General features: G+C 44.1%; 2 protein-coding genes across 2 annotated transcripts; both read right to left on the minus strand.

The window, feature by feature from the left end:
* Positions 1-260: 260 nt before the first annotated feature.
* Positions 261-8389, minus strand: LOC100546539 (aldose reductase-related protein 2-like). Its single transcript, XM_010713804.4, has 10 exons — positions 8228-8389; positions 7403-7570; positions 6248-6364; positions 5454-5531; positions 4557-4679; positions 3123-3229; positions 2857-2938; positions 2048-2131; positions 1129-1211; positions 261-782 (listed from the first exon to the last, which is right to left on the minus strand). The coding sequence occupies exons 1-10, from the start codon at positions 8294-8296 to the stop codon at positions 740-742; spliced, it is 954 nt and encodes a 317-aa protein (XP_010712106.1). The 5' UTR covers positions 8297-8389; the 3' UTR covers positions 261-739.
* Positions 8390-18586: 10197 nt separating this feature from the next.
* LOC146545354 (uncharacterized) lies at positions 18587-20774 on the minus strand. Its single transcript, XM_085216069.1, has 2 exons — positions 20768-20774; positions 18587-19797 (listed from the first exon to the last, which is right to left on the minus strand). Exons 1-2 carry the CDS (start codon positions 20772-20774, stop codon positions 18620-18622), a joined length of 1185 nt encoding a protein of 394 aa, XP_085072195.1. The 3' UTR covers positions 18587-18619.
* Between the last annotated feature and the right edge of the window lie 3330 nt (positions 20775-24104).

Genomic DNA, 24104 nt, shown 5'->3' on the forward strand with positions numbered 1-24104 from the left:
CTATGTTTCTGTCTTCACTTTTTCCACCTTTAATTGTACAAAAAGTTGATTTCTGGTTGTTCAGAGGAAGGTCTGTTTTAGGTACAGCTCTGGCCTGTTTGATACCTAAGTCCCAAATTAGTTCCTGGGACAGGAACCATAGGAGCCTTTCCTTCCTGTATTAAAATTTGAAAACCAGACTTCAGGTGTGTTTTTATAATTGACTACATGAAAAAATCTAAGTGTCAGACTGATGAAGTTTTGTGGTTGGTTATTCAGACTTCTTTTTTTGTTTGCTTTTATTCAATCTTTATTCATATAAAACTTTAAAGCATTAATTATTCATACTGTAAAAATCACAACTATATAAAAAGCAAAGTAAATAAGCACCGCATTCCTTAATAGCCACTCATGAGCCAGTAAGACTTACCGCACTGAAAACAACATAAAAAATCTGGTTACTTACAAGGTTTTTTTCATTTGCTAAACATGTTTTCAGTTAAGCAAGAGAAGGAAAAACAGAAATGAGATGTTGAGTTAAAAAAAAAAAGAAGTAAAACCAGATTTCTGCTAACCCTCTCAACAAAAGACCCATTCCCATTGATGCATTCTTTCACCAGCTAGTGGTGTCCTCCTGAAAAAGGAGGACAAGTGACCGCTCCCAATGGCTGTTGAGTACAAAAGAAGAAATCAGGACTCAGCTATAGAAGACATCTAATCCGGAGGGAGGTGTGTGGAGGTGTTGCTGAAACTGCAGGTGTTAATACTCTGCCTTGAATGGGTAGTCCTTGTGATTCGCAGACCTAAGAAGAGAAAGAACTTGGTTATTTAAGTGTTGGACCAGGTTTCTTCAGCTGCATTTCCCTACTGTAGTCTCCATTCTTCACTGCCAACATACACAAGACTTGCAGCTGGTAGCTGTCATTAGTAATACAGGCTTGAGAACAAGCACATGTAAGAAGATACTGAATGGAAGGCCCTGAATGACTCTTTCTCCTGGTGTCCATTCCAGGAAATGTCTTGTTACCTGACCTCTAGAGTTTTAAATGAGAGCCCTCTCATTTTGGTCCTGTATGCTTTCAAGATACAGGGTATGAAAACACAGAGACAGACAGGCCTGATGGATAATAAAGATAATAAGGAACATACTGCGGCACTGGAATCGCTCTCCAGTTCCTGTTAAAGTTGAGGATGACATCCATCTCCTTTTTAGACAGCTCGAAGTCAAACACCTAGTGAAAAAAAATAAACAAGAAAATGCTCTTTTTATTTAGGTTCGTAAGCAGATGGAGACTGTGTGCTTCCTTCATTTGTTATAACTTCAGTTGGGAATATACTGCATGCACACTAGGGGTAGTTGGAAAATCCTCTTATTTTGCAGCCAAACAGTTTACTAATTGGTCTTTTTTTTTAAAGTGCTGTTCGAAGCAAGGTCTCATAGTTCTAGGTGACTGAATGCAAACACCACTTCCATTTGCATTGTAATACATCAACAGAGAATTTAGGTGCTAGGTGTAGATTACTCCATGCATCACAAATACTGGAGCTGTCAGTAAATATTTCTGCTATGACAAAGGACTCTTGGGTACCAACTGCAGATCATTATCTCACAGTAAATGTCATCTAAGGATTTTTGCTGATGGTTAACAGGAGAAATGAGTCCAAATTTTGCAGCATGAACTGAAAGTAACAGAGAAACAATCTAAGATCCAGCTGACTCTTACCACCAAGAGGAACCACAGCCTCAAAATGAGACAAACGATTACTGGGTCTGATGTTCCTTCCTTTTGCCCCAGAAAAATGGGCTTAATAAGGACCTCTGAAAGTAAGACCCAAACTGGGATTCCACTTCCAGCACTGTAGATCTCCAACCTTCCTGTTGTAACCCATTTCTCTTTTGATAGGAACAAGATGTTTTTTTCCCCCAAAAAAGAATTCTGCTTGGTTAGGTAGCGCTAGGCCCTGATCTCTACATTTTGGTGCTCCCCTTCCAATGCCTCTCCCACCAAGTGCTGGAAACACGCAGGAGCTATGGCTGTGGTTGTAGCAGTCCCAATGGAAGCCTCACCTGCATGTTCTCCTTAATGCGCTGCTGTTTGTCAGACTTGGGAATGACAGCCAAGTTCCTTTGGATAATGAACCGGATCAGAACCTAGAAAAGAACAAGGATTATGAGTACAGAGTTGCCAAGGAAGCTATTCTAATGCATTTTGTGTATTTTTTCCCTCTCTCCCCCTCTCCCCCTTTCCCCTTTCCCCCTTTCCCCCTCCCGCCCCCTTCTTTCCCGCCTTTATTCACAAACAGATTCTTCTTTCTATACCCGTGTTCACTTTTTGGAAGACTTCAAGTTTGCACAGGCCAGTTATGATGATCTAGCATTTATTTATGGTCTAATGAGAAAATTATCAGATATTTCTGGCTTATGTTGTTTCTACATCTTTGCTTCTCAAGAATGTTTCTTTCTTTTTTGGGCTGTGGAGGGGAGAAAAAACGATGTTGTTTCTGGCTTGTGTTACATGGGTGCTCAAGCCAGATAAGCACAATACTGCAGATTGTTTTGGCTCACAAGTACCTCACCTACACAAAGCCTTTTCAAGTCTTTAAATTATATATATATATATATATATTTAAAACTTTCTCCTCTCATTGGTAGACTGTTGGATACATTTTTTTCCTGCTCTGCCTTTCTTAAAATATGACTATGGTTGATTGCCTGTGAACATAATGGATTTGTTTGAAGCGCAGTTCCTGTCCACTATTGACAAGATCTCCTTAGTGGGACGAGCAAAGAAGAAAAAAAAAATCACCTTGCATAAATGAGCAAGTTTCAACGATTCTTTGTGAAGATGAGCAGTTTGTTCTGTCAACACCTCTTACCTGGGCAGGGGTTTTATGATATTTTGCTGCAATCTCTTTAATCTTAGGATCCTCCAGCAGCATAGGTTCCCCCGGCTTGGCCCTATTAAAAACACAAGATAGGATATTGAAGATGGAGATGTATTAGCATCTCTGCAGGAAGAAAGGATTTGCAACAAAGCAACAGCAGTTTTCTCAGTGTAGCTGCATCATTTACATATTTTGCTGCAAAGATTCTAGTTGCAAGTGGCAGTCTTTTGTGTGGAGAGGCTGCCATGCTTTCTTACCATGGCCGATTAGGAGAGCCTAGGGGGCTGTATGCAGTCACAGCGATTCCTTTAGAGTGACAGTACTTAATCAGCTTCTCCTGGGTCAGGTATGGATGGCACTCGATCTGCAAGCAGCAACATGGTGGTTGGCATGGAGGCAGTCTGCACTGGCCTCCAGAGCATAACATTTTAACTCCTCTTGAGTCACAGATAATGTGAAAAGATTCCCAGGTTTATGATTAAAATAGATCTTTTAAAGAAGTCATTCACATCACAGCAATGTGTAACAAAAATTAGGCAAATCAGTCTTCCTGAACTAATCGGGAGAACAGTACTGCATCTACAGAGGGGCAGCTCAGAACACCTGAAGTTTCTGCTCTGAGCCATTCACTCTCTCCTCAGGGAGTCTGCCTGATTCCCAAAGAAGCATGGGGGCATGAGCTTCCCTAGCTTAGGCTTTCTGGATATTTTCTAGATGATGTGCAGAATACACAAACAAGCACACATCCTTGTTGCTGCTTTGCTGTGGGCTCTCTGACCTTCAGAATGTTGCTGCAGTATGTTCCTTGGCTGCTGAAATTCCTACTCAAACACAAAGCCAGGCTGTTCTAGCTTATCCCTTCTTACAGAAGCATTATATAAAGTTTAATAATATTTTACAGTGCATAAACTTTCCTATTTTCCTCAGCGTGAAGCCAGTGCTTTAAAAACAACGTATTTGCACAGTGCTGCTTGAATATTTTTCCACATAAAAAAGGAGCTGAGTTTGTTGAATCTGTGAACATGATATGAATGTTTGCTTCAAGCCTGCTTTTTATAATTAGTTTTGGTGAAGTGCTTTCTTTTATGTTGAAAAATAAATAAATCCAGTGAATGTGCTAAGGCATTCCTGTACATTGCCACACTTGTGCGGTAGCTTGCACTGGAGATTTGGCTGGTTATCCCTGAGCTGGCAGAAGTGGGCCTGTGACAACTTGTGCTATGATATGAGCGGTACTTGGGAGTGTGAAAAGGGACGTACAGCAGAAAATTGCAAGGACTTACACAAGGCCAGAGATATTTTCACTGTTTTTTGATGTTTAAGAACGAAATATTCTCATTTGTTTCTTATTACTGTGGTATGAATAAGCCAAACTGTTCATGTTTTAAATGGTATTATTCTCAAATGTCCACAGCATTACACACATGCAAGTCTACAAAAAAAACATAATCCTTTCTTTCAAGACGTCTGTGAGGTAAAAACTATTAGCACTGGTGTGAAATTCACTTGTAGTGAAGCTCTGCATATTTCAGGCAGCACTGACCTGGAGGATCTTTTAGACAATGAAAGGTACCTTATTGCTTTGTGAGATCTTTCCATGGCACCAAACTATTAAAAAGTCATGGCAGAAAACAGCTTTAAGAGCTGAAATGTAGCTTGAATATACTTAGGAGTAAAAATCAAAGTCTTACCTGGTTAACTACAGGTTTGTATTTCAATCCTGGCTTGTTTAAGATTCTCTCAATCTGCTCATGGTTAAAGTTTGAGATTCCAATGGCTTTTGCCTTGCCACAGTCCACCAGCTCTTCCATGGCCTAAAGAGGAGAACAACAAATGTTTACTTATGAGGTGTCAACCATAATATTTTATTCCACTAAAGCTATTGAGAAACCAGCAAGCAACTCATAATAGATTTAACAATGGTACATTCAATTTAAAAATTGAAAATCTTTGTATCTTGTGTTATCTGAGTACTTTATATCATATTGCAGGTGGGAAAGTAGCATAAGAATGAGTTGGCCAACCTTTTAATAGGGAACAAATATTTTGCTTAGGCTCCTCTGAGAGTCTAGTTTGAGACTCTATGTTAGCCGTAAGCTGGTTGCAACATATTTTCTTGAAATTGTACTCTACTGTAGCAGAGAAAAACTGAATTCCCAGAGCCACAGCATCACTGTTACAGGTAGCAGGAGCAGATCCTGAATCCTCTCAGTCCACAAGGAAAGTAGAATTGAAGGATGCTGATGCCCTTTGCTGAAAAGTGCAAGAACTCTTATCTATATGAAACTCACAGTAAATTAACAGCCACACCTTTATTAATCTATACCTCAGATCTACCATTGTGCATATTTAAATATTATTTTAGTGATAGCATCCACAGTGCTGATAGGTTTCTCCTCTTTATTTATAGTAAAGACATATCCTTCTTGCTACTCAAAACAAGAAGAGGAAGTAGCTGTTCTGGTTATAAAATATAATACTATGTGACTACCCTCTGTGCCCAAACCTATTCCTTACTTTTATTATGCATGCACATCTCTGCTGCATTTAGTTTAGACACCTGCGCAGAAGACCAAACATTAACTTACCTCCCATGTGTCCAGAAAATCTGTATCACTGGGAATAATCATACCCTTGTCATCTTCAGGCAGCAGTTCTTCACCAGCCTGTAATTTCAAGGCAGAAGTCACAGAGACTTGAGTTGAATTTTCAACCATATGCTAGATTTGTGACTGGAGTTACAAGTCAGAAGTTAGCAGTTTCTCTAAACATATCACATAACTAAAAATTATTCATATTCATCAGTATTTTCTTGGATGAGAGCCATACTTCTACAAATTCATCATTACAAAGAAACAGGGATTAGCAGTAAACATCTTAACGACTTAAGCAGGTCTGTTGTAAAGGGAATAGACCCACCTCTACCTTTATTCTAGAGTTTCTATTTACTTTACACTGTGCAGACTGGGTGAAAAATAAACGTGTTCTTTCTGCATTATGTGTGTTTTTCCACGGTTGGTTACTCCAATTCAAGCCAACACCTCTAGCTGAGATTTCACACAGTTCTGGCCCAGTAGAAGGTCATGATCCCAAACTGCACCCTCATGCACTGGTTACAATTTTCCTGAAGACATAGAGAGGTCATTAGCAGGGCTTGTAACCACAGCTATCTCACTCTAACAGAAATGGACAGCTACACCCACGCTTTCAAACACATCACTGCCTAGTTACTAACTGAATGCTTGCTTCTGTCAGATTTAGGGGGGAGCAAAATGAACTGTAGCACATCCTAGCTGTGTAATGAAGTAAGCCACAGCATAATAGACAGAATGAACTTTTTCCACCCAGGTAAGGAGAAAAGAGGAATGTAGAGCACGACTACCTTGAATCCCATAGGGTAGTGCATAAGGTAGAGGTCGATGTAGTCCAGTTGGAGTGCAGTAAGGCTCCTCTTGCACCCTTCCTTTACCAAGAACTTCTCGTGAAATGTGTTCCACAACTGTGGGGAGAAATCAAGCTCAACTGTGACTCTACAACTTTCACCATCCAGATCAAAGGACAAGAACCTCTATCTTGCTGATCAGGGAAGACAACTGCCTTCCCACCCACTGAGTGCTCACTGAAGACAAGGATGCTAACATTTTAATGGTAGGACACGACAAATATAACACAAGTAAAAAAGTTAGTAGTGAAGATGAACAATCAGATGGACAATCAAGAGATTCTCAGAACCAAATGAAAAAAGTGTATTTGACACAGCAAAATTTCTACTGCTACAGATTATCTATATACACTTATTTTTTTACACACCAAATTTCATGAGCATCATATAGCTACCCTCCTTCTGTCCCTTTGATCTGGCCACTGTGAGGACTGCTCTGAATTTTCCTTAATTACTTTTGAAGTGAAAATTCAAGTTGTTTAAGTAGAACTTGCAAGTATTATTCAAATTAAAAGTTATTCTTTAACAAAATGAAGAGTATGTGGAACAGCTTATCTATGTTCAATGTTTTACGAATTTCTGCTAAAAAACCCAGAAGTCAGAAGTTTTTTAGTTGATGTGTTCTCATTTTGTGGTAGTCAACATTGCTGAGACAAGTGAATGAGATGAGGAATAAGAAAACAAACACAAACAGCTTCAGATTTAAGTTCCATACAATAACTTCTGTTCACTTTCAGGCCTACGGTTTCTGCATGATATTATTCTCAAATGTCTTGCACACCAATAAGTAGTCCAATATCTGTGAATTCAAACATCTGATTTGCCTTGTTTTCCTGATCTTTCTAGAGGGCATATCATGAACCCTGAGTAGATGCAATGAAATTGTTATGATGGCAACAGCCACTCTATTTTTCCAAAGTTTTCACTAGTTCCTAATAAAGTTCAGTCAAAATTGAAATAAAGAATTGAATTCATAGCCCACAGTCATGAAATAAACACTGGATAAGGGAACAAGCCCTTAGGTTACTTTATAGATGAAAGAAAGGTTTATCTGCGAGAAAACTTAAATGCACCAACATTCCTGCATCCTTATACCTTAGTGACAATGAAGAGGTCTTCTCGCTTCACAGCCCCCTCCTTGATCTTCTGCTTGATTGCGTTCCCTATTTCATGCTCATTCTGGTAGAAATAGGCACAGTCGATGTGGCGGTAGCCAGCATCGATAGCATGTTTCACCACTTCTTCCACCTTCCCTGGAGGAGCCTGAAAACAAGCACAATCATACCATGAACCCTTTTCCACTGGCCAGCGCCCACTGTGACAGCTCCCCGAAGTCTCCCTGTACAGCTGCTGCTCCCCATCACCAGCATTTAAACTGAATTTTAACTTTCCCTTTTTGTAGGGAAAGGACTGCAGCGCTGGGAGTGGAACAGAAAGAAGTTAATTTCTGCCAGACATGAGCAGATGGATTGAACTTGATCTGCAGAGGTCCCTTCCAGCCCCTATGAGTCTCTGGTTCTACGATTTTGACCCTGCCCTTTCTAGTAGGCTAACACGGTATCATTTCCCTCCAATGTGACTCAAGGAATTTTGTCACCTGCAGCCCAATCACACAGTTCTGAGCAGCCAGCAATGGGACAGGAAGCCTTCTGCAATCCACAATTTTTTCCCCCTCCCAGCTCCTCCCTTTTATTTGGACTTTCTCCTCCTACTCTCGTTTTACTTTTTTGCCATCTTTCTTCACTTCCCCCCTCTTGCCCCATGCCTGCTGTCTGACAGTCCATCTGCCCAGTTTCGCCAGTGAGGCAGCCCTCCAGAACCTGTTTTTTTATATTTTGTCACTCCAACCCTGCTCTGCACACCCTCCCACCTCCCACCTTCTCCCCCATGCAGCACCCGCAAGAACCACAGCACCACTACCTGCCAGGTGCCCAGCCCCAGGACGGGCATCTTCATCTTGTTGTTCAGCTCCATGCAAGGCACAGCCATCCTGTCCCCACTTGTCTCCCTTGGCCGCCACCTGGCTCTGCATGCCCATTGCCACCCCCAGGCACTTAAGAAAGTCTGGCCCAGCCAGCCCCCGCCTTTCTCTCCGCCTTCTCCAGGCTTTCGTAAGGCGTGGGGCCCATGATGTTGAGGTTTTGGTTGGCTGCCAAGGATTTTTCTATTCATTTATTTTTTTGTTGAAGTGGAAATGCCTTATTCAGTGGTGAACTGAGTGCTTTGCGTGCCTTCTCCTGAAGTGCTGTGAGACTTCAGAATGTTGAGAGAACTGCTGCTCTTTTTACCCAGTTTACGCATCCCCTCTCTTTGCAGAAGTGTTTGTTTCTGAATCTCTCCCTGTGGGACCACTGGGGGTGTTCAAGGCTGTTAGTTCCCTGCACTCAGCACGATGCCAGGGGCTGCAAAAATGGGGCTGTAATCACAGCTTGCCTGCAGGAGTGCTTCAGTTTGATCAACTCGCCTGATGTGGGTTCAGTACGCACTCAGAGTTCTGACGTGTGAAGGCTGCAGGGAGCCTCATACAGCCACTGTACCTCAGTACAAGAGGCAGGGGTCTTGGAGGGCCAGGCTATGCAGTTGTCAGACAGATCCAGTGAAGGGCTACTTTACATAAGGGGCATAGGTGAAACCCATAAAATTCAAAGGCAGGGTTGCCAAAGGAGAAGTAGCAAGGGTTCACCTTGGATCTCGCTTTTATGGCTCCAGTTAGTTTTGTTTCCTGTACTGTGCTTGTCACTATGGTGGATTTCAACAGCTGCTATGTATGCTGACCAGTTCCAAGAGTGATGTCATTTATTTATGGATGTTAGTATTGGTTCAGAGACTTCATGTTAAGTATCAAAGCATGGCTCCAAGTTTGCAGTGGGTTTTGTCTCCCTAGGCATACAGGAGGCCCCTGTCTCTTGTACTCCAGGGGCTTTCAGCACCTAATTGAACCATAACTTCATCTCATTTCTCAGAACCGATTTTCTAATCACCTATAAAATTGCATGCCTTTTTGCTGTGTCTTTTAAACGCTTTCCACCATAATTCTGTATTATGGATTGAATTCTTTACCACATGTTCCTTTCACTTTCCCACATGTTCCTATTCAACATGTGTTGGCACAATCACAGAGTCTTACACAACTACTTTTCAGGATAAGTTCTTTCAGCTTTTTCTAAATACTCTGTGTTCAGGCAAGGACAAAAACAGACATAAATTCAGACACCAGACATGCATTTTAGTTGAAAAAGGAATCATCTCCTGGGGCAATTAAAAAGGCAGCATCCATTTGCCTGGTCCCTTTCTTGCTCTGTGACCTGAGGCAGGTGTGAGTGATGTTCTTTCTTTGGACAGCAGCACAAGAAGCTGCTGTAGAGAATTGGATAGTTGTGGCAATAAGTTCCCTTCCTCACCACAACCCCATTCTACTCTAGCCTAGGCTACAACCTCTCTCCTTACATTTGGGCAATTAATCCACCTTTGTAGTTCAGAACACTGATCTTACTGCCCTGTACCTTTACCTGCATATTTACCTTTGGTAATGTTTTATTGGTGATTCTTACAAAAAAACATGGATATCTATGGAAAATACTATAAACATGATATCAAGTCAGCTCCTTACCTTAGGCATCTTGTACCTTTGCTTATCTTGCTACAGACTTTGCTTATCTTGCTATAGACTCCTTGCTTGGTATTGACCCCTGCCTACTTACCACTTCAGTCAATGACACTTGGTCTCATCTGGCTAGCAATGATATCTCGTCTGATATAATATGTTCAGAACTCAGCATACCCTCTGTGACACACTGTGTGGGTTATCAGTGATGGAACATAGACTATGGACCTACCCATGGTAGGGCTGTTGATGTCAACATATTTTGGGACTGCTAACACTTTGTTGCCTCTGGAGAAAACAGCCTCTTACACCAACTCTATGGAGATGGATCAAGAGAGAGTCAGAAGACTCCAGGCAATACTCAACAACAGGAGCTGTGTCTTGCTGACCCTAGTGTAAGTGGTAAAATATGTGGAACAGGTAAGATCAGGACTGTGTAATCATTTGAGGATCCATCTCCTAGATACTCTTTGCAAGGCTACAACACTGCCAACAAGCACTGCCCAGAAATCTACAGATTGTAAATGATATGTCCATTTGGGAGACATCAATGAAATAATGCTTATTACAGAAGGTAGAGTATCTAAATTGCAGAAAGATATAGGTAGATAGCACTACCTATTTCAAATGCTGTCAAGCAAACTGTTTCTTATTCAGGAAGCACCTACTCTGAGGTAAAGCAATGACTAATGGCGATACGGTTTACAAATGTAACATCTTATAGGCAAAATAATGACTGGAATTATTAAACTGTGGCATTGGAAGTGGCTACAGGAGACAAATTCTAACTTAAAATCTGTCAGTCATATTACGAATGAGCATTTTCTCTCTGTACTTTATAGAAAAACCAATGCCAAGAACCTGTACGTGGGATGATGGTTTATCTACACTGAGCTAGAGCATCCTCAAGGACTGTTGATCTTTATGGTTGAAGTTATTGTGTTATCAATATTGATAAAAATTTAGAAACCAAAATTTTAGCATGCTGACTGGTATAATATGCAAACAACTGACTGGTGCATTGAGTGAAATGGGACTGCTGGATTACTGGATGACTCCATGCAGATCAATATGTAATATGCAAACTTCAATATTTACTGGTCAGATTGACCCATAATTGTAAAAGTTGAAAGGTTGAAATCTAGAGATTGAGAGATTGAGGTTAGAGAATTGAATTTGGTTTGAACAAGAATGTGATTTAACTAACATACTTATCTTGCACTGATCTTGAGCCAAGGTGGCAGTTGAGTAACTTGCTTATATTGCCAAAGCACTGACAGATGTGGAGGTGTGCAGTTTAATGATCAGATAAGGCCCGGCAACTACAGTGACTGAGTGACACCTGGGATGAGGTGGAGGCCTCACAGCCTTATGTTGTTTCAGTAAAGATAAGTGGTTATAAATATTATCCTTAGACAAAAAACCTCTGACCAAGTATGGGACTAAGACTGGACCTAGCCCACCTAGACTGCTCTCTTATAAAGCAAGAGGGTCCTTTCTGAGCCTTCCAACTCAGCAGGAGAGGTTCCCTAACTAGCCATGTATTAGACTCATATCCTTAATGTGACAACTATGTGTGCACTTTCTTCTTAAGATAAGTCTGGATACAGTAAGATATGAGTAAAGGAGTAATTCTCACGCTACCTCCTGCTTGTTTAACATTTGTACTAGTTGTGTCCTGGCCAAGAGCAGCCTTGTTGGTACAAGGAGCCTGGGGAGGAGCAGTCACAGACATGGGTGTCATGTTTCCTTCTGCTGCTCCCCAGCTGTGCCTCCTAATCTAATAGGGGATGAACTGTTCTCTGTGCATATTGGGGGCTTTCCTTAGAAGGCAATGCCAACAGGGAAGTGTCTGGGTCACCCAGGGTCTACCTGCATGCGGGGCATGCAGGGTCATTGCCTCTGGAGAGAAGCAAGGTGTGGTCAGCAGTGGGTAGGCCTTCAAGAGGTTGGAGTGATATTTCTGGAGGCAAGGGTGGAGCAGGGAGAGGTTTTGGCAGCTCAGGAGCCCACAGCATGGGTCTGGCAGGGAAGATCTGCTGGAAGGATATGGTTACATGTCTAGGCTTTTCTGCTTAGGCTTTTCTATTCTGTTTAACTTGATTGCTTTATTTGTACGGACAAAGATAACTGTCATCACCTGCAGCATTTTAAAGCCTACCTTTATGAGAGTTGAAAAGCCTTCAACGTTTTTTTTTTTTTTTTTTTTTTTTTTTTTTTTTGCTGCAGTCAATATGGTTGAACAATGAGATCCAGTTACTTCAGGCTTTCAGCTGAGTCATGGTGTTTGTGCTTCCTGGAAAACCTGGCAGCTCTCCTGGAACTGCCTGCCATATCATTTTGTGATTTATAGTGTGTGAATGCAGGAGGTGAATCATCGGTAACCTCGTGAAGTGGGGTCATAGCTTTCAAAGCATTGTTGTCTCCTCACTGGATGTTCACTTGCATTTGATCTTGAGTTGCCCCTCCTGCAGAGTAAATCCAGGGTTGGCCTTTGACAAAATACTAAATGAAGTGGGCCAGCTTTCTTGATTGCAATGGATCTGTTGCAACAATAATGAAATGGCAACTATGAAATAATAGTAGGAAGGTAATCATCACCATTGATATTTTAATCAAACTTGTTATTTTCTGGGAGTCTAAAAGCCTTCTGGGCACCTTTGCACAGAACTCAGCATGGGGGCACAGCCACAGAGTTGAGGTTGGAACGGAATTTTGGAGGCCACCTGGTCCAAACCCTGTTTAAGTGGGGCACCCAGAGCAGAGTGCTGAGGCCCATGTTCATGTAACTTTTGAAGATCTCCAAGGAGGAAGACTCCAAACCCTCTCTGGGCAACCTGTGCTGGTGCTCCACCACCCTCAGAGCACAGAAGTGTGCTTCCTGATGTTCAGACAGAGCCTCCTGTATTCCAAATTTTCCCCATGGCTTCTTGTCCTGGCACAGGGCACCAATGAAAACAATCTACTGCTGCCTTCTTTACACCTCCCCTTCAGGTATTTACAGACACCGAAATTCCCCATGAGCTTCCTCTTCTCCAGATTGATCAGTCCCTGCTGCCTTAGCCTCTCCTCACCTAAGATGTGTTCTGGTTCCAAATATCCACCTGAAATCACTATAGCTGAGCCACAGCCCTATTAAGTCCCCGAAGGCCTCCTGGAGTGCTTGGACATGTTAATACTTGGCCTACAGCATGTGGGTGCAGGATGGGACTTGCCTACTAGTTCCTACTTAGGAATAGTAAGTATGACTGTGGTTTTCCAGTGTGGTCAGCACCTCACTGGGTGTTTATCTGGTTTTGAGTTTGTTCTAGTGCAGAACAGCTGCTGTGGTCACATATATATGCTGCTTAGCTGTCAGTTTGGCAGGCTTGTGTTTTGTGCTTGTTTGAAGATGATGAATGCCCTTTGCCATTCTGACAACAAGTAGTCTGTTGTAAATCTCCTCTCCTGGGGGGGGAGGCAAAGAGAAATGCCGTTTCAGCCATAACTGCTGGAGAAAGGTGTGGTTTTGAGTGGGTATGGACCTGTCACCCCACATCAAGTCAGGCTCCACTGTGCATGATTGTTTTCCAGGTTAATAACTTTGTGATGAGACTTCTCAGGACACCACCTTTTCAGGAAAAAAATAGTTACTGGGAGATCTGCCAGCTTTTCTAGCTTTGTAGCAGAAAGAGACTTTTTGGTAATAGTCTTTTCTGTTGGTTTGGTGAGTTTTGGAAGACCTGATTTTGGGTTTTGAGCCCACTGCACGGGCTCCCAGGCCAAGGCAGTCGGTTGCCAGGCTGCCCAGCCCAGTGGGTTTCTCCTCCCAAGCACTATTTCCATGTGTGCTGGCAGAAGAAAATAGCAAAAGTGTATCATGCCACTGTGGAGCTTGAAGCCTTTTTGTTGGTTCATGCTCCATTATGCTTTTTGATGGCACTTGTTTTTCAACTATTTTATCTTGTCAACTATCTTTTCTAATTAACCCTGCAACATGGGTGGCAGGAACTTCTTCCTGCCCTTTGGGATCTGCAGCAAAGTCTTTTCAAGTGCATGAAAGGGCAAGTGCTGATCAGGTTTAGAGATCTATGGAAATAGTCAAGGCTGTCAGTGTTTTTTTACTTTTATTTGCCTGTTCAACCTCTTGACTATTTGTTGGTGCCAATGTAATGCAAACGTATGTTAGGCCATGCTAAGAAAAAGTACTACATAGAAGGAGTCTGCTGCAGATGGCCTTTTGTTTTGCTTCAGTTGAATGGATTAAGTGGTGAGGCAGCTACATGACAGTAAGAGATGAGGCATGGGTAGTAGTGGTGATTACGTGGAATCATCTCACAAATGCCCTCCTGATCTGAATGCCAGCACACATGGAGAGGTGCCTGCAGCAAGCGTATGCCAAAATAATCTAGGAAGAAGAGGAGGTTGGGCCATTGGTTTCACATCTACAAGGTGAACAAAGTGTAGGTATGCCTCATGGGAGCGTGTTCCTGTATCAGGCCACAGATGAGGGCTTGCTTGAGAGAGAGATGGCCATTAGGAACTACCTGGGTGCCAGGCTTTCGAAACAGAAGTGATTCAGAACATGGATTTCTCTGTGGTGAACTTGCTTTCATTGAGAAATGTGAGTGGGTGAACTTCTCATTGCTGTGAATCTCTTTTCATCCCCAGAGGACACCGATAGACAAAGCTCATTTTGCTGCTGTCCTGAACTAATATATTTAATCATACTTCTTGGTGCACTTTCTTATCTTAAGATAAGTCTATTACTACAGATATCTAATTCTTGACTTTCTGCTTGTTAAATATTTGGACATGTGTGTCCTGCCTTAGAGTAGCCTTATAGAAAACCCCAAGTTGTAAAAGACCCACAAAGATCAAGGATTCCAACTTCTGGCTCTGCAGTGCACCACATAAAATCCAAGCCCTATGTCTGAGAGCACTGTTCAGATGCTTCTTGAACTCCAGCATTTGGAGTCATGCCAACTGCCCTGGGCAGCCTGTTCCATGCCCACTGCCCTCTGATGCAGAACTTGTTCCTAAGCCCCACTGATGCAGCTCCATGCCGTTCCCTCGGGCCCTGTCATCAGGGAGCAGAGCTCAGTGCATCCTGTCTTCGTGAGGGCCCTCCAGACCTTCACCATCTTTGTAGCCTCCTTTATAAGCTCTCCCATAGCTGTATGTCCTTCTGATATTGTGGCCCCAAACTGCACCCAGTACTTGAAGTGAGGCTACACATTTCAGAGCAGAGCAGGACAATCCCTTCCCTCACTGAGTGGCAGTGCTGGGCCTAATGAAATCCAGAGTAGGTTTGGCCCTTTTGGCTGCCAGTGCGCACTGCTGACTCGTGTTCAACTTGCTGTCAACTAGAATCCCTAGACTCTTTCCATAGAGCTGCTCTCCAGTCTCTTGTCTCCCACTTTGTACATATAGCCAGGGTGCCCATCCAAGTTGCAGAATCCAGCACTTGCTCTTGTTAAAACTCATGTAGACGAGCATTGCCCAGCCCTCCAATTTGTCAGGATCTCTCTCAGTTCTCAAAGGAATCTGCAGTTCCTAATTTAATGTCATCTGCAAACTTAATATCTTCAAGTTTTATTTCCAATTAATTGATGGAAACATTAAAGAGAACTGGCCCTAAAATGAAGCCCTTTGGAACCCTGCTAGTGACTGGCCAACAGCCATTTACCAAACCATTTTGAAACTGATTCATCGGGCAACAATTTTTTATCCATTGCATTATGGTTTTGTCTAGCTGTATGCTGGACATTTCATCCAGTAGGATACTGTGAGAAACAGCATCCAAAGCTTTCCTGAAATCGTCTTTGTTCATACTAAAACAAGGAGTCTGGGGAGGAGCAGCCATAGACTTGAAGAGCATCTATTTCCTGCTGCACTCCCAGCCATGCCTCTGGCATTGGAGTTGTAATAGATAACGAGCTCTTTCCTGTGCTTACTGGGAACTTGCTGCAAACAGCAGTACAACCAGGTGTATGGGGAGTATCTTGAAAGCAATAACTGGTGAATAGAGTTTTCTACCTTCTTATCATGTAAAATAGCATCTTCTCTTTCTGATGTTTGTTTAGAGAGAGCTAAAGAAGGTCACTTCTCGACTACGGAAGGGATAGAAATTTATTTTATTGAGTAGCTTAGGGCATCTGTCATTTTGCTGTATGAAAAGTCTGAGTAGAGAGGAAGGAAGTGGAGCTGCTTTGTTCCTGGCATTGGTTTGGTGCCTTCCCAGCTGCAGTGGGCTAAAATGGGCTACACCTCAATATACTGCACTATAGCATACAATTGATGGGAATACTGCAGCAAAATGAGCTTGGGGGGGAAAAAAAGGATCTGGCTTGCATCTAGCAAGGCCTTCAGTGTGGTGAAAAGTATTTCCTAGGAATGGAGGGCAGTCTAATCTAGCTCAGAAAGCTACTGAGTTCACAGGCAGTAGTAGTTCATAAAGTCTTTATGCTTCTATTTTACCTCGTGGTCTTATCTCTGTAGGAAAAAAAAAAAAAAAAAAAAAGATAAATACTGTTGTAAATACTCTAATAAAACCTCTTTTTTTTTTTTTTTTATGGGTGTCTAAAAGCCTTCCAGGCTTTTTTTCAGTGCTCATTATGAATGAATATCAAGGCACATTCGCCCCAGTGCTATAGCTGAATCACAGCTTGGCAGTCCTGCCAGGCACTTGGCTGCATGCATCCTTAAGCTGAAGTGTGTGGGTGCAGTAGGAAACTCACCCACAGGAGCAGAATGCATGGCAGTGATTTCCAAAGCATGACTGTCACCTCACTGCGTTCTCACTTTCCACTGGTTTGTAGGTGGACTTCCTGTAGGACAGTGGTGGCAGTCAGCAAACTTTTATTTCTTATTTTATTTTGTTCTTTTAATATACAATCAGTAGTTTCATATTATACATGCTGACATGCCCAGTCTTTGGTGTGTTTTAGAATTGCTGTATTTTTTCAACATTTCTTTAAAAATGAAAGTAAACAAACCCCAAGAACTTCTAGCAGGAAATATCTGCTCGTATGAAGACAGAACTTCTATCAGACTTCTTTGAACCATGTTTGCTTAGAGATCTAGCAATGTCAGTATGAAGCAGCTCGTCAGCAGTGATGAAAGTTGGGTACCTAAAAAGTTTTGACTAGTTTTTGCCTTCTTGAATAAGGTGGACAAAACACAAATTTAGTAGTATGTCATGGATTTTTCTGTGCTTAACATCTTCTACTTAAAGAAGTTGCTTTTGGGGTACCTGTAAAATACCAGTTTTGCCAACACCAAAATGGACATTTTCACTGACGCCTGAAGACCAGGATTAGAAATTCTTTAGACATAAATGACCAGGGCTCCAAAGAATAAAGAATATGTCATGTTTCTCCATAAATGTGTACTCTGACCGTGGAAAAGCAGAGCCTTGCATTACATTCTATGAAGACTTCCTTCAGTTCAACAATTGTGCAGTTTGTTTGCTATTATATGTAAATAACATGTAAATAACATGAACAACTGGGATCCAGAGCAGCACATACTATTGCAACCTTGTGTAGGTTGTGACCAAGAAAACTGTGCTATTCAGAAAGGAATCTTCAACTTCTTCACAAATGCTTTCTAATACTGGAGATTTAAAGAAATCAATATTATTAAGTTTACATTTGTTTTCCTCTGCAAACACGCTTTTATCTTTAAGTATGAAAAGTTATTTTCCTAATGCCATAATATAACAAAATTTTCTGAAGACTTAAATAGGCCAGTGTGTTCCAATCAAGATCACAGAGTGGCACGTGTCAGGGACAGAAAGCCCCCAGACCGAAGAATGATCCTGGGATGGAACAAAGTATTCTGACAATTTTAAGGGAAGTGATATTTGTGGCTGCAGCCGCAAATATCTTGTTCAGAAGAAGGAGGATATGGTAGATTATCTTGTTATTTGCAAGAATTTCTTTTGCAGGCAGGTGTTCCCCTTGGGGTCTCTATCACACATTGGCCTGTGGGTACAGTGTGCAAACGGAAAAAACCGCACAGACCTCCTAAACCATTGAAAACTTTATAAGGAAATCCCGACCTAGTTAAATTTAAATATTGGATGAGAGATCTTATCGTTCAGAAAGCCTCCTCTCATCAATATGGAACTCTCGTAGCTATTTTGAACCCTCTGGTAGCTGGAGAAGCAGTTGTACAGTAAGAAGCACAAAGAGTAGCTGACCTAAGGGAAAAAGAATACCTAAGATGCAGGTAAAATCTATACCCTATTAAAACTAGAGAAGAACAACAAAATGTGGTGATAAAGAGGATGATGAAACATGAGGGAAATTAACATTTTAGAAGAGTAGAGGGTGATCGGAATAGGGCAGTGGTTTTAATCTAAAAGAGGGGAGATTTAGATTAGATGAGAAGGGGAAGTTTTTTTTACTGAGAGAGTGGCGAGGCGCTGGAACACGTTGCCCAGAGAAGCTGCAAATACCTCGTCCCTGGAGGTGTTCAAGTCGATGAGGCACGGGGCCCTGAGCAAACAGGTACGGCAACTGATGTAGTGCAGGGCAACCTTGCCTCTCCTGTGGAAGGGGAGTTGGAACATGATGGTCCTCGAGGTCCATCCCAAACCAAGCCATGCTATGATAAGAGCAGGAAAATGCAGTACAATTCTATAAACAAAAAGCCACTGCAAGTTGAATGGAAAGAGCCAGGTGGTGTACTTTATTAGAAGGAGAGCCAGGTGGTGTACTCTATTACAAGGAATGCCAGGTGGCGTACTCAATTCCCAAGAGAGCCAGGATGTGCGGTGTATTCCAAAGAGAGCCAGTCGGTCTGCCATACTCCAAACAGAGCCAAGCAGCATAGTATCCTCCAAGGAGAGCCAGCCTGCACGATATCCTCCAAGGAGAGCCAGCCTGCGTGCCATATGCCAAGGAGAGCCAGCCTGTGTGGTGTGTTGCAAAGAGAGCCAGGCGGTGTGGAATATTCCACAAACAAAGCAGATGCTGCCGCATATTCAACAGCAGGGCCAGGCGGCGTAGACTATTCCACAGCAGGGCCAGGCAGCGCAGTATTTTCCACAGCAGGGCCAGGTGGCGTAGCCTATTCCCTAGCAGAGCCAGGCGGCGTACTGTCTTCCTTTGTTGGAACAGGTGGACTAGTATAATCCCTAGAAAGGGCAGGTCGCACAGCATATTCCAGGAGAAGGCAGGCGGCACCGTGTATTTCAAGAAGAGGAAGGCAGCGCTGTATAGTCCAAGAAGAGGCAGGCGGCCCAGTAGAGTCCAAAACGAGGCAGATGGCATAATGTACGCCAAGCAGGTGCAGGTGGTGTAGTATATTCCAAAAAGAGGCAGGTGGCGTAACGTATTCCAAAGAAGATGGAGGCCGTAGAGTGCATTCCAAATGCAAGGCAGGTAGCATAGAGTACTCCAAAGAAGATGGAGGTGGCATAGTATATTCCAAAGAACCTGCAGGTGGTGTAGTTTATTCCAGAGAAGCTGCAGGCAGGATAGTACATTCCGCAGAAGCTGCAGGCAGCATGCTACGTTCCAAAGAAGCAGCAGGCAGCATAGGAGTTTCCAGGCAGAGGCAGGAGATGCGCTGGACTCCAAGCAGAGGCGGGTAGAATAGTATATTCCAAAAACAAGGGAGGCAGCGTAGAATATTCCAAAAACAAAGCAGGCAGCGTAGTAGATTCCAAAACAGAGGCAGACAGCGCAGTGGATTCCAAAATAGAGGCAAGCACTGTAGTAGATGCCAAGAGCCAGGCAGCGTAGTAGTTTCCAAGAAAAGCCCGGCGGTGTAGAAGATTGCAAGAAGAGGCAGGCGCTGTAGTAGATGACCAGAAGAGGCAGGCAGTGCAGTAGATGCCAGGCAGAGGCAGGCGGCACAGTTGACTGCCAGAAGAGCCAGGCGGCAGGCAGCAGCCCTTTGACAAATAGCAAGCGTTACTTGAGCAATTACCACGTCACTGGTGTGTCTCTATCTTCACATGATAGGAAGCAGTATAGTAACAGAGCAGTGCTCAGGGCAGCCGCCTGCCGCGGATAGCGTCCTAATCAGATTGTTCTCAAGCGGGGAAGCACGACAGTACTCAATATGAGTGATCAAGCTTCACTTTATTGTTGCACAGACAGAGCTTATATACACACTACTACACATGTGTTCACCTACTATTGGAGCACAAGGTGGGCGTCTAGGTGGGCTGCCTAACTTCAACCAATGCTCAGCCAGCATTCACACCTGCCACTGAGCTCATCCGCTTATCAGCCCCCCACACATCCACAGAGCACAGCTGCGGATGTAGGCCTGCTGTTTAAGGCCTGCTGTTTACAGGCTGCCCAAGGATGTTGTGCCTCCTATCTTAACTCCTAATGCTTTCTCATGAGAATGCACCATGTGCTGCCGCACTAGTTATGCTCGTACACAGCCTCATGTCTGCCCTGCTCTCGCAGCCATTCCCCAACAGCCGCCCATCAGAGAACCAAACCACATGGATGCCTCTTTCTAGTGTTTGTTTCCAAAACGACACAGAAATCAAGCGAGAAGCAAAGGCCATGAGGGTGATTTTTAGGGCCAAATACTGTCTCTATTAATTATCCACGGGTGAAAATGGTACTCTGATACTCTCCCTCTTATAGCGGAGGGAGCTGGGGGGAAGTGCACTGGTTACCCCGACATAAAGGGGAAAGAAAGAGGCTTGAGTTCCCTTGGACTTAAAATTGAACAAAACTTGGGGCAAATTTTTGGGACTTCCTTCAAAATCGTCACCCCAGAGAGGGGATGGTGGTAAGTTTTGGACTAGCTCTTCAACCGTGCCCTACCCTTCTGCAATACACGATGGTGCCTTCCAATTTAAGGTCTTACTGGAGGGGTTCTTTTCTGTTTTAAGAATCTACCTGACATTACAACGATGTGTACCACCTCGGCCTCTAACGACCGGGCCTGAGAAGAACCTTGTTTTGCATTGCCATCACTTTCCTACATACAAAGACACCCAGAGGAGCAGAGGCTGGGCCCCAGTGGCTCAGTGAGGCTCAGCAGCACGGCGCCCTTTGCTCTCGCTCCTCAGGTCTGATGAGGGAGAGCACTGGAAAACAAGTAGACCCCGTGGGCTGAGATATGAACTATTTAGCACAAAAGAAGAGGGAAGTGGTGACTAAAACACAACTCCTCACCGGTCACTAACTGATGTGCATCCATAAATACTGCTGATGAAGGCCCGGAGAAAGCACAAAGACCAACCAGCAGCGCCAACTGCAGACCAGCAGCTGCAACCGCTATCCAGCAGCTCCAGCTGCTCTCCAGCAGGTCCAACTACTGTCCAGCAGATCCAGATGCTATTCAGCAGCTCCAACTGCAGACCAGCAGCTGCAACTGCTAACCAGCAGATCCAGCTGCTATCCAGCAAGTCCAGCTACTGTCCAGCAGATCCAGATGCTATTCAGCAGATCCAACTACTATTCAGTAGCTCCAACTGCAGACCAGCAGCTCCAACTGCAGACCAGCAGCTCCAACTGCAGACCAGCAGCTGCTGACCAACTGCCCCCTGCGCTCAGCATTATGGCATCACGTGACATCACAATGTACAGAACGGCCCCGGCCCAATGGCGGCACTGTCCCGGCCCAGCCCCAGCCTAGCTGCCGCCCGTCACAGCAGCGGCTCCAACCCACCCAGCTGTGGTTTGTTTGCCCCTCTTCAGCTGAATCCAGGACTCTTCCTTTCCCCTCAGCCTGTCTCAGGGGCTTTGACCGGCATACCTCGCCTCAGCAGTGCCCTCCGGGCACAGGTTGAAGGCAGGTTGGGATGGCAGTATTAAAAGTATCCTGTTAGCACCCGTCTGCTGCTGTTTGGTCACCACCAATGGAAGTGTGCCTCTGCTGGGTGTTATGTGGTAATTCAGGCTGTATGCGAGGCCAACAGGCGTGCCTAAGCAATGTGGAGGGCAAGGAATGCAGCGCCCCTCGGCCTGAGGAGCTGCATCCCTCACCTCTGTCCTGCAGAGCGTTTGCTCCGTGCCAGGGGTCAGCAGTGTGGCTGCTCTCAGCCTTTCTCTGCATCTGTAAGCGTTCTGATTGTTTTCTGACACACGAGGACACTCAGAGGAGCAGAGGTTGGGCGCCAGTGGGCTCTACGGTGTGGTGTCACCCGACAGCCACTCAGGCCCACACCGTCCTTGGTAGCTCAGACTACCACAGAGGGATGAGGGAGAGAACTGGAAATGAAAGTGAACAAGTGGGAAGAAATAAAAGGTACATAACAGCAAAGATAGAAGACAGAGAAGGAAACCGGAACACAATGGTTACACTGTATAGAGCCCTGGTGCACTTACTCAGCGCTCTCCAGCAGCACACAGCAATAAACAGTGCGCGTTTCTTCACAGCCTAATCCAACCGTGCCTGCCCTAATTTACCCCCCACCCAGTGGGAGCAGTGATGAGTCGCAAACTTTTTTTTAACTAATTACTTATTAATTGTAAAAAGAAGCAAGTGCATCTTCGCAAGCCCTGTCACAGTGGCAGGGGGTGCAGCAGCAGCCGCCGCCATGCTGCTGCCGTGTCACAGTGGGAAGAGGTGCGGTGACGGCAGCCATGTGGCTGCGGTGTCACTATTGTTCCATGGCAGGCACCATTACTCTTAGACAGGAGAGCTCAGGGCAGCTGCCTATGAAAGAGCCAAACCCTCTAGATGCCCCTTCCCAGTGTCTATGTTTCCTCAGACACCAAGCAGAAATAAAGGCAGAAGAAAGGGCCTATTTTGGCTAAATGCGCAGACTCTATTGCTTATCCAGAGGTGAAAATCCTACTGTGATAGGGCTCTTACAGGGGACGCAGGCGGGGAGGAAGCGCATTGGTTACATCTACGTGAAGGGGAAAGGGAGACCTCGATTTCTCTTGGAATTGAAAATGGACAGAACACTGGATAAATGCTTGGGACTTCCTTCAAAATCCTCATCCCGGAGAAGGGATGATGGTAAATTTTGTATTAGCTCTTCACGTGTGCCCTACGCTTCTGCCATATGCTACGGTACCTTCCAATTTAAGGTTTTCCTCAGAGGGTAATTCTAATGCTGTAAGCATGACAGAGCTGCAAGAGGTTCTGCAGAGATACGCCAAAAGCTTTTGATGTTCATAGACAAAGAAATATATGGATCCTGGGGTCTTCTAATTACCGTGAGTAAAGTGCTGGCCCCCCTCCGAACAGTCAGCACTTGATTCTTCATGCCATACCGGTGGGTGTGAGCAACTCAGCATGCAGTAGCCAAACTGAAGTAGCGAACCGGAAGCGTGGGATGTGTGTCCTTCAGTGGATTTTCCTTCATATCATTGTGTTTCTACCAAAATGTTTGATTATGTGTTTCAAGATATAGTTCCGGATTTTAAATGAACGCCTGATTTTAAATAAACGTTTGAAATACTCAGTGCTTACTCCTGCTGTTAAAATTCTCCTCTCCTTCCCTGCAGGCTGTTGTGAATAAATTAAAACTAGTCTGTGGGAAAGAACGGTGTTAAACTCTTAAAACCCTTTTGACTTTATGCTATTTGATGTACGCAGCAGAAGTGCCAGGTCACCGCCTGAACCAATGGTTGAGCCCAAGGTGAGAAGGCGTGGCTAACCTGTCAACAAGGTTGAGCTCAGGTGCAAGGAACGGGGGCGGAGCCAGGATCCACCCCTCCTCACCCTCATTGGAGGGTTAGCAGTTGGGGGAGCTGCATCTTTCTTGATGGTGATTGTGCTCCGAGTTGTCACTGCTTGTTGACAGGATTGAGGCAGTTTTCCTTCTGTTTTAATCTGCTATTGCTCTGTGCTGTTTGTATCCCGTTAGGAAGCACTGTCACCCTCATCTTTGGCCGTACAACGGATATTGTGATTTATTTATTCATTTATTTAAAATAAAATGGCGGGCGGGGTGAGGGAAGCGATTGTGCTCCTCTGCTCTGCCCTTGTGAGGCCCCATGCGAAGTTCTGCATGAAGGTCTGCAGCTCCCCCGTTTGTGCAAGGCCTTTGACACGGTCCAGCCACCTCTTTATGTCCAGATTGGAGAGATGTGGCTTTGATGGGTGGATCACCCAGTGGACAAGGAATTGGTTGAAAGGCTGCAGTCGGAGGGTGGTGATTGACGGTTCTATGTCCAGGTGAAGGCCAGTAAAGAGCAGTGTCCCCCAGGGGACTGTCTTGGGACCAGTGCTCTTTAACATCTTTATCAATGACATCGGAGACAGAATTGAGTGCAC

Source organism: Meleagris gallopavo, chromosome 1, assembly GCF_905368555.1.
Source record: "Meleagris gallopavo chromosome 1, MGAL_WU_HG_1.1, whole genome shotgun sequence".
NCBI classification, from domain to species: domain Eukaryota; kingdom Metazoa; phylum Chordata; class Aves; order Galliformes; family Phasianidae; genus Meleagris; species Meleagris gallopavo.

Coding starts and splice junctions, on each gene's coding strand:
- LOC100546539 (XM_010713804.4), bottom strand. CDS start 8,296: ATGGCTGTGCCTTGCATGGAGCTGAACAACAAGATGAAGATGCCCGTC. Junction 5,532..6,247: donor ACTACCCTATGGGATTCAAG/GTAGTCGTGCTC, acceptor TTGAAATTACAG/GCTGGTGAAGAACTGCTGCC. Junction 2,939..3,122: donor GGCTCTCCTAATCGGCCATG/GTAAGAAAGCAT, acceptor TGTTTTTAATAG/GGCCAAGCCGGGGGAACCTA.